A 15,000-nucleotide genomic window follows, 5' to 3' on the forward strand; every position below is an offset into this window, starting at 1 on the left:
ATACTGGTCACATTGGCATACATGGAGGGATGGACGAGCGTACGTACGTACGTACGTACGTACGTACGAACGGTGGATGACGTCATGGCTATAAAACCAAAATATTTTGCATTGATGGGTTACCATATTTTCTTAACTATAGTGCTCCGCAAACGAGCGGAGCTCCGCTAAAAGATTAATCAAGTTATTGTCAAAACCAGATCAAATTTGATGAGTTCAAAATTGAATTCCTTTTTTTCAGGTCAAGGCCCAAAACCTGCCCCACCCCAGATTACTCAATTTTTACAAAACGACTTGGTAGCTCCAGATGAGGTGAAGTTTCGGGATGACACAAACTGGCAGCTTAATCTCCCATGTCGTGCCACAGGATCAAACAAGTTGTCATGGGAATGGAAGCACAACGATAGCATAATTACTCCAAATAAATTTGAGTCTAATGATGATTGGCAGCTTAGTCAAGATGGTACCTTGAAGGCCAAGGGCCTTAGCATATGGGACAGTGGAACCTACCAGTGTTTTGTCACAGATACTGTTACTGGTGTCAAGACATTTAGCCGGAAGCTAAGGGTTGGAGTAACTGGTAAGATACATAAAAACAGGAGGAATAAATCAGTATTGCTATTTTTATATACTTTTTTTATCATTACATTTAGGTACTTGGGCATATTTGGAAGAAAAAGGGACTGGCAATTCCTCTCACTTGAGTTGGTCCTACAGGTCTCGAAATCGTGACCAATCAACTTGTTATTTGCGACTGAATTTCTTTCCTTTGCAACTAAAAATATCTGAAGGGTTAACAATTGCCACTTTGACGCTAAGATTAACCTATTCACACCTCAAATGTCCTGGGACGCACCCCCATTGATGAATCACGCGCACAGCACCATTCCCTTGATCATGCGCCATTTTCAGCAGTTTCTTTAGACACATGTATTGCAGGCTCACGTGTACAAATAGACCTTATTCACGATCGCCGCCATGTTGGATTTGCTGTTATCATGCAAATTAGCTACACACTTGTGAGGGGGCAAACAACACAAGTTCGAGAGGCTATACCGAACATCTTAGCCACACAGATGATTTGTTTCACGTTCATTGAATGTTTATCACCTTAGTAGTAAAATAGAATGATTACACAAGTTACTTTGTGCATAGAGCCTTCTGCGCGCCGGTATTTTCTTAGGATCGAGAGGGTAGTGGGAAATGCGTAGATTTCTCTGGTGGACACAGTAGAACGATTAAACTTAACCGGCAATGGCGTCGAAAGTCATGTAACGCGAAGGCAAGGCAAATGAATACTGAAATGAATACGGTGGAATCTTAAAAGCGACGAGTAATGGACTTCGACAACAATCTGTCGCCCGTCGAGCCGTCTTTTACCAAGTGTGCTGTTATGTAGAACACTGAAGATTCGTAGGGCAGCGATAATAGTGAATTCAAAGACTAGACCAGGTGGATTGGATGAAATTAAGTTAAGATCATTTTCATAGCGATGCAATTGCGTGTCTTCACCACATGTTCCTTTGATCTCACATAATTGTGTTTTCCCTCAAAATATTTGCTTGTTTTCGCTTTCGCTCGAACACATTTACCTTTATTACATGTCCAATGAATAGTTTTATCCTCTGGGATGAATTTTCCGTCGAAAAATCGGTTATTTGGGTGGTTTTTGGCAAACAGAGGTTAATTATTCGTAATGCGATCGCTTCCGTTCCCGTTAGCAACGGGTCGCAAATTTAATAATAATAATAATAATAATAATATATATTTAGCTTTACAAAATTCTCAAAGCTTTACAATCTTACAATCTTACATTCAAATCTTACATTCAAATTACATGCAGTATGAGAAACTCTAAAATTACAATAGATTTCTAAAGAAAAACAAGAAAATCTGTATCCTGTATAATAATGCAAATAAGGTTTATACACTATACATAATAATAATAGTAATCTCTATAAACTATATATAATATGATCTCTATACTCTATAGCACTGGCGGAACAGGTGTGTTTTGACTTTACTCTTAAAAATATCGAGTGATTCAGAATTCTTAATTTCTACTGGTAGTGCAATCCAAAGTTTAGGGGCACTGGCAGCAAACGATCTGTCCCCATAAAGCTTAGTTTTAGTTTTAGGTACAACAAGAAGCATTTGACTGGAAGATCTAAGTGCACGAGAAGGCTTATACAAAGTCAATAGTTCAGAAATGTAATCGGGAGCTTGATTGTTAAGGGCTTTATAAGTTAGCATCAAAATCTTAAAGTCAATTCTGAACTTTACAGGCAACCAGTGTAGTTGCTGTAATATGGGTGACATATGTTCATTCTTTGCAGCACCAACAATAAGCCTCGCTGCAGCATTGTGCACGCGCTGGAGCTTTGAGATTTCCTTATCTGGAAGACCTGTTAGTAAACTATTACAGGAATCAAGAGTCGATGAAATGAACGCGTGCACAAGTCTTTCACAATTATCACGGTCTAAATATTTTCTAATCCTACAAATCTTACTAATGGAAAAGAATGCGGACTTGCATACACTGTTAACATATTTAGACAACGTCAGATGTGAGTCAACAAGCACTCCGAGATCTCGGGCAGCTGGTGTTGGCGATGTAGTATAACCACCAACATCAATACCAGGAAGAGTAATGCTTTGGAAACAAGAGCATAGATGAATTACTTCCGTCTTGTCGGGGTTGCATGCCAAACCATCAGAGGTGCACCAGATGAGAATGTCCTTCACACAAGCTTCAAACTTAAATAGAACGGCAGGACGATCATCCGACGAGCCCAAGGACACATATAACTGTGTATCATCTGCGTAAGTCATCACATTGAAACCATGGGCTTGTACCACATTCTCCAGAGGGGCAAAGAACAAAGAAAACAAAAATGGCCCCAGGACAGACCCTTGAGGAACACCATACTGAAGAGGATAATCGGCTGATCTGACATCCGCAATTAGTACTTGCTGGGATCTACCAATCAGGTATGATCTAAACCAGTTTAACACCTTCCCATCAAATCCATAACGGTGTTCCAAACGACTAAGTAAAACAGAATGTTCAATGGTGTCAAACGCCGCCGATAAATCTAGAAGAACAAGTACAACATCCCGGTGGTTGTCAATAGCAACAAGGATGTCATTAAATACTCGTAATAACGTAGTTTCTGTGCTGTGGAAACATCGATACGCAGACTGAAACTTGGCTAAAAGCCCATTGGGTATAAGATAGTTCAGCGTTTGCGTAGCGGCCACACGTTCGAGCATCTTCGATAGAAATGCAACGTTTGTGATAGGGCGATAACTAAATTTGACACTTTTATCGCATTATCACATTACGCATTCCTAAAAATCTAAAAATATTCGTGCCTCGTCAGTTTTCGGTCTAATTGATGTCCAAGAAAGCAGATAAATTGCAGAAAATTTTAGTTTTGCATCCAAAAAATTCGCCTGGAAAACATATTTTACTGTTATTTTTCTTAAATTTTTTCGTTCAACTTTCGCTTTTATAAAATGTTTCAGTTGTCTGTAAATAAGTTATATTGCTGGTTTTCACTCACGTGATCAACGTTAACAGCCATGTTTTTCAACGAAAACAAAAGGAAGCGTTTGCATAATAATAGAGTTAAATTCCCGGAGGATTTGGTCGGGGCACCAACATGGCCGCCTTTTCTTTGTTTTGGGCACCAACATGGCGGTCGTGACGTCATGTGAAAACCGAGAATGCTGTTGGAAAGCTTATTTACTTAGCTTTAAAATGATGTATTTTTTTCTCCCTAACTTTAAATATTTTTTGAGAAAAAAAAACATTTTTTGGCGATGGCTGATTTACCGCGGTTTTCTCGAGGTTGGGAAAGTAGGAAAAGGAGTAAATAGGCCGGTAGCCAGGTTTTTAACCTCAGAAAAGGATCTGTTTCGTCGTACGAATGTGTGAGGAACTGTGAGCCAAAGGGCCTCTGCTGGTATGACTTCTGGGTCACCCCTTAATAACTTCTTACTAACCGAGCGCGAGGGCCGTACTGGGGAATATTGGCCCGAGGTCGTGACAGGGCCAATATTCCCCAGTACGGCTTGAGCTAGCTCGGTTAGTAAGTAGTTTATATAGCGCGCGTTATATCGGCTACAAACACAAGCCATATAATAAATGGTCTTAATGACCCCCCAACTTGAAAAAAAGTGCCTGGAACGCTGCACGTACCACAGGCAACCCAGTGTACCTTCACGGAGGGTCTAGTTTTAGTGAAAATTGAGCAGATAACGAAGTAGAAAGTAAAAATGTCGGAGGCGACCAAAAGATATAAAATTATTATAAAAGGTACTTAATTCTAAATTCTAAAATGTACTTTTAGCAATGTTAATTCAATATTTCGACGAGCTGATTTTCCGCAATTTGCCTTTATTCCAATGTTTGCCCCCCAGCATAACACATGGCTAATTTGCATGACAATTTGAAAACCAACATGGCGGCTGTCGTGAATAAGGGCTATTACAAATAATACATTTTGCGAATAAAATTTGCGAACCTGCGACTTTTCATTGTCCCATGATGGCCTTTAGCCTGTTTTGATGCCCTATTTACATGTAGCTAATATTGGGAGACTTGAGTATATATAAGAAGTGGATATTAAATTAGGTTTCAATTTATATACTGGACATATCACCATATCTGACGGTTTACAATTCCCTGAGAGAGGTAGACCTGAGGTTCTCCCTCTTACTCTTCACGAACAGTGTGGGCAAGCAGAGGTTTCAATAGAAGGCGGCTACTGGCAATAGAACAGCAAGTACTTTAAATTGCTCCGTCCCGCTGCCTACTTCGCACAATTTGAAAGTTTTACTGTGTAAGCGTTTTTCCGCCGTTCCCTAGCACGAAAATAAAATTGCTATACTTGCCTTACCTGCAGCCAATGATTTCTGTTGAAAATGACTAGAATTTTGGTGTTTTATTGCCTAATTTTCGTTCCCTGTAAGAGGGGAATACACGTGGGAAATGGCATTTCTAAGCTTGTAGATTTAACACAGCCGTCTACTTTTAATACTTTCCCAGCCATGAACTTCAAAAACGTACTAAAAGCACCGGGCATTGGGTTCTTTAAAGGAGACTCAGGCATAGTTTTTGAGTGAGTGTACAGTAGAGGTTGTTTACCCATTGACTCCTGGACTGCTCCCATTGATGAATAAAGTCATCTGGCATTAGACAGAGTAAAATCTATTAACTAAACTCTCACTCTTAGGAGTTAATGGGTTAATTGCAATGTTTTATTCTAATTTTGGGGTGCCATGAAATTACATCATTTTTCGTGACATAGCCCTTTTAATTAAGGTCTTCTTAAAGAGTCTTCTTTGATTTTTTGGTTGATTTATCAGGTTTCACTTTGTTTGTCTGCATGGGTGGTTTAAAATGTTTGATTCTCTTTAGTTACAAAAAATTAATACAACGTTGCAAGGGATAACCACAATCAGTTACATAATAGTTCTTATTTATTTTCTCGGCAGCAGTTGGACAGTTTAATGATGAATTACCCATTACCCGTGAAGTTCGGATTGGTAGACCATTTGAGTTTGACTGTCCACCGCATGGCCCCAGTTCTCTCGTTAGTTTTACTTGGACGTCTGCGTCGAAAAAGGAATTAAACATCTTATTTCCGAGAAGCGAGAGAGTTGCAATTGACCCATCAAATGGTGCCTTGCACATCATGTACGTTACACCAGAAGATATAACACGCATTAGGGATTTGGGAGGAATCCAGTGCACAATGTCCGGTGCAAACACCATTTACAGTTCTGGTGCCTTGACTTTAACAAGACCACCAGGTGCGTTTTTTTTTTCCTTCTTCTATTTTTAGGGGGTGTCAAATAACCCTAAGGGGAAATTAATAATATTGTTGAGAGGTGGCTGGAGCAAATGAACATGGCAGGCAGGGAGGCCTTTAAAACATTTTATAAAAGCCGTTACAATGATTGACCCCCAAGTAAGCCAATCCTTTTTTTTTCTGCTGAGGTGGTCTAATACACCTTAAACCTTTTTAAAAAGACATCACTGCCAGGCTTGCTGACTTCTTTTTTGAGAGAAAAGAACAGACTTGACAAAAGTGGGAGCTCCGTGTGCCAACGAACTCTTTGTGAAGAGTATGTGGGTTCATTTTTTTTAATGTCCAATGGCATTTATAAACACTGATTGGGGGTGTCATATTAGTCTTACCATTTGCAATAAGTCGTCTTTCTTGTCATTTATTTTAAGACACTGAGTGAGAGTTGATGTGGCTGACTTGTGAATCCCGACATGGTGGTCCTGTGCTTTAAACCACATTTGGTGCACAGTTAGCTTGCCTTTACAGGACCTGTAATAATGACGAGGGTGTCTGAGGGATGGTGCTCTTAGTAATAATCTTAATAATAATGTAATATCTTACTAACCTCGTCTTCTCGGGTCGTACTTTAAGTTGCGTCGGATCTCATTTTTTCCAGTTTTCTTTGTTCTTGACATCAACAATAAAATGAACTGGAAAAGTGCGATCCTTTACTTAGGGTGCGTTCGAATGACCATATTCCGGAATAGGAATACATGGAATATACGGTAAGTTAGAAATCCTTCGTTTTTACGGAGATTCACATAAAAATTACCTAACACCTGCTAATTAAATGATATTTTAAACATATTTTTGCTATCCTTGCTGCTTCGAAACGTGCCAAACATACCGTTTTAATCATCACCCCGCGTATTCTTATTCCAGAATAGGGTCAATCGAACACACCCTTAGTGTACAGCCCCTTGCAACTTTATTAGAAAGCCTAGGCTAGTATGAACTCTTAAGGACAGATAAGAGGAATTCTGCACGGGAGAAGGGAACGCACAGTGATGAGAGCACTTGCTTCCCACCAATGTGGCCCGGGTGCAATTCCCAGACTCAGTATGACAATGTGGGTTGAGTTTGTTGGCTCTGTACACTGCTCTGAGAGGTTTTTCTTCTCCTGTGGTATTCCCCTCTCCTATGGAGATCTAAAATAACCTGGAGACTTTTTTCTGCCCGGTCTCCCCCCCTCCCCCCCATCAACCTACCCACTCCCCCACCCATCCCCCAACAGCACCTTCAGAATACAACAATAATCTACCGCCATTGTGAATTTGCGGAAAAACAGGGTACTTATGTCAAGAATTTTTATTGGTCTATCGGAGATCCAATCAAACAATCGGTTACATAGCTGTGATAACAAACAGGTAAAGGAAGCCATTTTGTTTAGTTCTATCAACGTCTGTTTGAAACTCAGAGATGAAGAAATGCATTAAAGAAAAAAAAAAACAAACGAGTTTGAAAAAATCATTTTTGTTTTAAACTTGGGAATGCAATTTGACTCTAGAATAGAGAAATGTCTGTGAAAGGTTCATAGTCGTTTTTATCCGCGAGATTTAATGACTTGTACGGGAGACCGAGAGATTCGTTCCGTACCCGGGAGAGTTGGCACATATGCAATTGGTACATGTACCTCAGCGCTAAATACACTTGACACTTGAATAAATTTAAAGTTCAACGCTTTATAAAGAAACTGTACTGCAGCTTCAGCAAGTGTTCGAAGCACGGAAATTTGTCAGATCCACTTTGGAGCAATCTGTTGGGAACGCAAGTTACAAGTAATAGCAGTGTTTATAAATATTGAAAAGTTAAAACATAGTAAATAGTTACATCATGTAGGTACATTTATTGCACAGCATCATCTCTGATAAGAGCTGCTATGTTTGGTTTATATATATATATATTTTTTCAAAGGCGTACCAGATCCCGCCATATTTAGCCTTCCATCTTTTACTTCTGCAACATCAAATTCTGTTCAAGTAGCTGTGGAGGGAAGAAGTAAGGTGTTGTATTGCTTAGCTACTGCTAGGTAAGGGATCACAAGCAAGGTAACTTACCTTCTAATGGAACATGGTACATATGTCGCAGTGAGATGGTAATTTTGTTGTACTGTAAATACTTATATAATTGTAGATACAAAGGGGCTGATGGTGGTCTACAATGTAAAATAAATGCTTGTTTAAAAGTGAGGTGTAGCATTTTGACTCAAAATTTGACAGTCTAGGTCTGAGGTCTAGGTCCCATGTAAGAAGGGGAGGGATTCTCGTCTCGCTTAGGGGTGTAAATTTTGGATTTTGGTCTCACTTAAAGTGTTCTGGGCAAAACACAATCATACGTGAAGGTCTCCTTTAGGGTTGCACGCGAAGAAATGTTAGAATGTATATTTACACTTTTATATTTCTTCATGTAGGTGAAAGTATTAGATGATACTGTCTTTGCCATCATTAAAAGTCACTGTATTTTTGAACATTATATCCATGTTTTAATATGGTCTCTTTTAGGGGTAAATGTTGTTTTTATTCTTAATCCATTGACTCCCAGAGTAAAATATTAAGTATGGCCGGTTTAGGCCGGTTTGGATGTCAAAGGGTTCATATGTTTGTTTCTGCAAACATTACTAATTGCTCGAGCGAGCGCAGTGAGTGAGAGCAACACTAATCTTGCAATGCATCTCGGGGCTATCGTGCAATGAATCTCGAGATTGCATGCCTGAGTTCGACCGATTATAAAATGCTATGGCTTGCGGTTTGGGTTCTGAGGTACACTCGGCATTTCTTCTGGCCGTTGAGTTACATTCTTCGGATTGCCGTCGGACACCGAGCGCCGCCAAACGAATTCTCGGCTAATCACATGGCAGAAAAAAACATAATATTCGTTTCTTTGAGTTGTGGTAGATTTGTGTAGTGGCAGATTTTCCTCTGGATTTTCCTTTTGTTTTCACGGTAAGTATCATTATGAATCGACTTAGATATATTATTGAAAGTTGTCAGAGCTTTCAAACTGTGTTATACTCTGGTTTGAGAAACATTTCGCTTCAGATTCTTCGCATTGTCGGTCGAGTTTGGAACGAAGGCAGTCGCATGTTATGTTGCGTTATGGCTACCATCACCATCGACTACTACAAGGCGTTTGGTCCTACAAAATCTCCCCTCTTTGGGGCTGCCTGCATTGATCAGGTCTCCTCCTACTCGAGCATTTCCCTTCTCATTGAAAACGACTAGTAATAATAGTAATAATAATAATAATAATAATAATTATTATTATTATTATTATTATTATTATTATTAATACCAACTTTATTCAGTGGAAAGAAGGTGGAAAGCATGGTCGAACCATTAAGCCAACCTGGTTCCCCCATCCACCCTGACTCCTCCATTAATAACGTCTTTAAGACGTTTTGATGCAAAATCCTTTCTTTCACAGACCATTCCCAACAATAACCTGGAAAAAAAATGGGAAGGAACTTCGAGATGGGGTAGATTTCTTTGAAATTCCAAGTCAATTGGAAGGACGGCTCCTGAACATCACAAAGGTGGATGAGAATATGCACGAAGATATTTATACCTGCCAAGCCAGCAACAATCAAACCACAGAAATTGGTCCACAAGAACGTAATATTAACCTTCAGGTGGAAGGTAAGCTCTTAAAGTGCACCTTAATACCTAAAAGTATTTTGAAGTGAGCCCTCTTGATGAGTTCTTTTCCTCTTAGGGCAAACTTCGCCAATGAAATAATGTTTAAATAAAAAAATAAATAAAAAAAATTCTTCTTTTGCAAAAGTGAGATGTCTAACACACATTTTACTTTTGCTCCACTAGATTTTACTTTTAATAGGCCCAATTAGGTACGAGAGAGTAACAAAGCTGGCATTCATTTGTCCTATGGCTGAGCTAGTATGAGGTATGGGTCTATTCCTTCAGAGACGTCAAGAACTAAAACAAATTTACGTTGCCAAAGTTCTTTCAAAACTTTAATGCAAAGTAGTTAATGACATCATGAAAGGAATAGGCCCCATGCCTCTCACTTCCTCGGCCATGAGACAAGTTACAATGACTAGCATCTTTCTCATACGTACCTTGTGAGGCACATTAAAAAGTAAAATTTTGCTGGAGACAAGGGTAAATATATGATTAATTTCGATATATGATGATTATCGTTTGCTTAAGTAAAATGTCACACGATCATTGATTGCAGGCACACTCATTATTATTTTTTTGCACCATCAGCTCTACTCAAATCAAAACTGCATTGCTACAAGTTATAAAATTCCAAGTTGTAAAATTGTTGAGACACTTTCATTAAAAAACCCCTTTTCTAGCTTCCAATGCCCGCCGTATCTAAAATTTAAACCATTCCCACTTTCTCTCCCCTCTCCCCCTTTCAATGTTGACTGCTTAAGTTCCCAACATTCTTTTGTCTTGCTAGCAACACTGATAAGGGGGGCAGGGGGGCTGCAGTGTGAGAGATAATAGGGAAATTAATAACGCCCCAAGAAGGTGAAGTGTCTCCACTATTTTTGCAACTTGTTGTAGCAACACTGATAAGAGATAATAGGTACATTGATAACGCCCCAAGAAGGTGAAGTGTCTCCACTATTTTTGAAACTTGTTATAGCGCTGCAATGCTCTATGCAAATGACAACTGCATTGCCATGACAGGTGACAAGAAGGCTTATGTGACATACTAATCACGCTGTTTGTCAACATTGGGGGACGTGATTGTTACAAATACCTTTCAACACTAAAATCACGCTCTCTCTCAATAATTAAACATAAATTGTCTCTCTCTGTCTCTCACCGGTAAGAGGGCTTCAATTTTTTTTCCTCTCTGGCATGTTACAATCTTATGATAATATAATGTAAATAATAAATAATAATAATGTAAATTTATTTAATTAATAATTATTGGTCCTCATCAGGAACCCGTCAGTTACAGTATTAGTAATTATGATTATTTTATTGAATTATATATTTAGTAATTATTTTATTATCCTTCAACAATGCTTTTTCCCAGTTGCTCCAAGATGGATTGTTGAACCACCTAAAGTGAAAAAACTTCACATAGCATCAAATGCACACTTGAGCTGTGACGTGTATGCAGAGCCTGAACCACAAATTACATGGTTCAGAGATGGATTTGAATTAGTGGCAAGGTTAGTTAAAGTCAATTTGAGATTAATTAGTTTCTCCTTGCACTGTATCTTCATGAATGACCTTGAGGTTGAAAATGTGGTGAATAGTGCGCAATCTTTATTGGCAGATGGCCATTTATTTGGATTTCTGGAGTTTAGTGTTCGTCTCTGCCAATTCATCTATGATTAACCCCATCTTTTGTACCTTTCACAGTTCAAAGGTACGACAGGTGAATACTAACCTACTTTTCCGTGATCTTACATGGAACGAGGCCGGCATTTACCAATGTGTAGGTGAAAACAAACATGGCATGATAGTCTCGTCGACTTATGTTGAAGTGTTAGGTGAGTTAAATGTAGTTTGTACATCGTATTGTGAACGTTTATCAGTAAAGATAGTTTTTGTTTGCTGCATACTGAACACAGGTTACAGGTTTCCAGTCACAGGTCATTGTAATTTACCAATACAGAAAGAAACCTTAACCCATTGACTCCCAGGGGTTCTCCATTGACGAGTAAAATCGTCTGGCTTTAGACAGAGTAAAATACTATGTCTGGCCGGTTTCAAGTAGTACAACTATTAAGTTTACCATAGCAGTGGCAGCCAGATAAATAAGTCCCACTTCCTGCTTTTTAAAACTTATACTCAACATTGTCAGCAAGTCACATTTCTCTTTTTTTGAGTCAAGAAGAAGTTTGTTATTTATATTAGAAACATAATAGTCTCTATTAACAATGCACAACGAGATTTCCTCTTTATTCAGTAGTAGAATAGAGAATCCTAATTCAGTGGATCATTATACCTCTGTAACTCAAATAATATGCTGATAATAGAATAAGCATCAGACACAAAACAAGCAAAACAATTTTAGTAAACTATTTGGACATTCTTTGTGAAGAATTTTTGTAAGTCGTTGGCAAATGGAAATAAAATGCCATTCCTCAGTCTATACCCGTAATGGATGCTTTGCTTTTACTGTATTAAAATGTTTCATTGCATAAATGCAAACACAAGGCTCTATGAAAAAAAGAACACTGAAATGGAAAGTTACAAAGAGTCACGGTGGGCACTGCGGAAATGGATAGACCTGAATAATAATGTACTTGTGCTTCTTCAAGAATGACCAAGTCAGAGCCTTAAGGTTACTGCTTGTCCACTGGTACTGTAGTGGAGGAACACTGCCCTTCCTTGTGTCCTTTTCTTGGGTGTCCACAATTTTTACAGGTTGGTCCTTTTCACGGTCCTTTTCGGCCAGTAGTTGACTGAGCCGGGTTTTGAATTGCTGTAGCTCAGCAACTGATATAGAAGGAAGAACGTTAATAAAGGCATAAAAAGTGTAAGCAAATTTTAGCTTCAGTGTGCAAGCTTACCTTGTAAGCATGGTGCACCGTGGTATAAAGAGTAAGAAGATACATGTAAGTAAAATTTGAAATGGACATAAGCTTGAATCATAGCATGCTTGACAAATGTTTGAGTTCCATCTATTCTTATCTGTGAGTGTGTCTATACACGTACACTCACTATCACAGTCTTTCTTTTACTTCTACCAAAAGCCTTGTTATTGCATTACATATTACAGACAGTAAGCCCACAGCATTTAAAAGGAGCTGGCAGCCCACAGTTTTGCTGCTTAGCCAACATTTTCATGTAGGTTTACTTATATTGATTAAATAACACTCACACTAGTTAATGTCTCTGCTACCTGCCAATCCCGTTATTCTGTGTACTAGAGTAAAGCACTGACGGAGCAATTGCAGAACTTACCCGGCCCACCAAATGTCCTACTAAAAAAGCTACCAACGCGGTCCGCAGTCCCGAAGTCGATGAATGAAAAGAAAAGTGTTAAAGGGCAAGCTTCTAAACGAGTGCTTTCTTCTTTACACAATCTCGTGAAAAGTGTAGTTAACGTACCGAACCGCAAAATGAAAGCTAACATTTTACGAGAATGCTAATGAGAATGCTAATTTGGTGGTCCGGGTGTTCTGCAATCTAGCCTGTATAGTGACTACTGTTTGTATGATTGTTGATTAAAGTAAAGCGAAACAGCCTGATCAAAGCTAAAATAACAGCACTGCAATGTTCGCGCATTTCGTGTGCTTACCTTCTGCCGTTCCTTCTCCTTCATGCAGCGATTTCTTTCCGACTCTCACGTTTTTTTTTTGGCTCGCCCTTCTTCCATATACTTGGCAAGGACCCACGCTTGACTCCCTCAAAGTCAACAGAGCATATAACAAATTTGGTGCCCGACTTTAGGTTAAAATTTTCCTCTTGGTTCTTACGAACCAAAGCCACAGTTCTTCATCTCTCGTTTTGATCGACGGAACATGCAAACCAATTCCAATCGCTCGATAAGAGCGGTTGTTGCGATCCTGGACAACACAACCACTTCCCATCATCGATTAAATGCTTGAGTTTAATACGCCAACATGCAAGAACGACGCATCGAAGTCACAACAGTGTAGAAATTGTGTATGCGGGATGCGTTGAGAAAATGACGTCACTTGGGGTGCAGGGATGGCGCAGTGGTGAGAGCACTCGCCTCACACCAATGTGGCCCGGGTTCGATTCCCGGACTCGGCGTCATATGTGGGTTGAGTTTGTTGGTTCTCTACTCTGCACCGAGAGGTTTTCCCCGGGTACTCCGGTTTCCCCTTTCCTCAAAAACCAACATTTGACTTGATTTACTTTCATTGTTCATTTCAGTGTACAGTGTCCCCAATTAGCGCTCCAGCGCTAGAACGACTAGACACTTAAATAAAGTTCCTTTCCTTTCCTTTCCTTTCCTTTCCTTTCCCGCAAACACTAAGTACGCGTTGGTAACCAGGCCGCAGGAGCATGGCGATTTAATGGCGGACGAAAATTAATGGATTTGGAGTGCGAAAAAAAAGCACTTCCCTTCATCATATAAAAATGAAACTTGGTCAACTTATACTTCAGGAAGGTAGCTATTGATCGGGCCAACAAAAAAAGTATGTGATAATTTGATCGTAGTAGCACTTTAAGCGACCGACCTAATTTAACCTTCCGAACAATCGCTGCACGTTTGTTTGTTTTCTTTTGGCTTGATGACACTTAAGATCTAGAGATGTAATATTGTAATTCTCACGAACGAAAGGCTTCACTCGAAACGTCAGTTTTCAAAATTTCTCTCCAACTCCTTTAAATTAACACACTTCGAGGATGATATATCCTTCTCCAGGAGAATGCGAGGCGTTCTCGTGCAAGTTTTTCTTCAAATTGTTGCATTTTCCTTGCAAACTGGCGGATCTGGCTGGCCAATTCTGACAAAAGGAAAGAGCCCGTAGTAATAATCTTAACAGTGATGTAATATCTTACTAGTGGGCTATGTCGACGAAAACGACCCCTCAAAAGATAACTTTACACTATTTAATTAAGGGCCTGTTTACATGGAGGTGGGGCAACTCGGGTAGGCTGGTGGGGTAACCTGCATAGGTGGGATCGAAAAATAACTCGCGTTTACATTAAGTGCAATCTTACCACCCCGGGTTCCTGGGTGACCTTTCTCGAGGCTACTGCGTGGTCGATAAGTACGTAAACATGCAAAATGTCGCGTGAAGGATGCATTTTGGCAGTTAATGCTCTTCTACTCTCACTTTTCAGCGCTGTGGATTCTTACTATCAATTTTTGTGCGAAAGCTTATGAACTGTGCGACCGCCAACCCCGTGAAAGCAAACCGTGGCGTCTGAGAGATTGAAATTCTGGTCTGTACGAGGATGAAATCGAGATGACAAGTCATCACACATTCTTCTAACGAAAGAATGACCAAAAATAAGGACAGTAGGAACGCTACCCGGCATATCAGCAAAGCAAACGACAATAATACACAACAAGGATCGGCGTTGAGAACTAAAATTATCACACAGGAGATAAAACCAAAAATTAAGAGAACTTAACTCTTATAATCGCTAACGAGACGTAACTGGGGACCACAGGACTTAAGAGACGTAAAAAAGAAAGAAAATACGTAATTCAAAGGTCCAACGTACCT

General features: G+C 39.5%; 1 protein-coding gene across 1 annotated transcript in view; it reads left to right on the top strand.

The window, feature by feature from the left end:
* Window positions 1-15,000, top strand: part of LOC138010245 (fibronectin type III domain-containing protein-like) — a 66,128-nt gene that overhangs the window by 29,607 nt on the left and 21,521 nt on the right. Inside the window, exons 7-12 of the mRNA XM_068857178.1 lie at window positions 242-580; window positions 5,503-5,820; window positions 7,773-7,887; window positions 9,282-9,493; window positions 10,872-11,010; window positions 11,204-11,334. Of these exons, the coding sequence (XP_068713279.1) occupies window positions 242-580; window positions 5,503-5,820; window positions 7,773-7,887; window positions 9,282-9,493; window positions 10,872-11,010; window positions 11,204-11,334 (1,254 nt within the window). The remainder of the gene's footprint in view (window positions 1-241; window positions 581-5,502; window positions 5,821-7,772; window positions 7,888-9,281; window positions 9,494-10,871; window positions 11,011-11,203; window positions 11,335-15,000) is intronic.

Source organism: Montipora foliosa, chromosome 7, assembly GCF_036669935.1.
Source record: "Montipora foliosa isolate CH-2021 chromosome 7, ASM3666993v2, whole genome shotgun sequence".
Lineage (NCBI taxonomy): Eukaryota > Metazoa > Cnidaria > Anthozoa > Scleractinia > Acroporidae > Montipora > Montipora foliosa.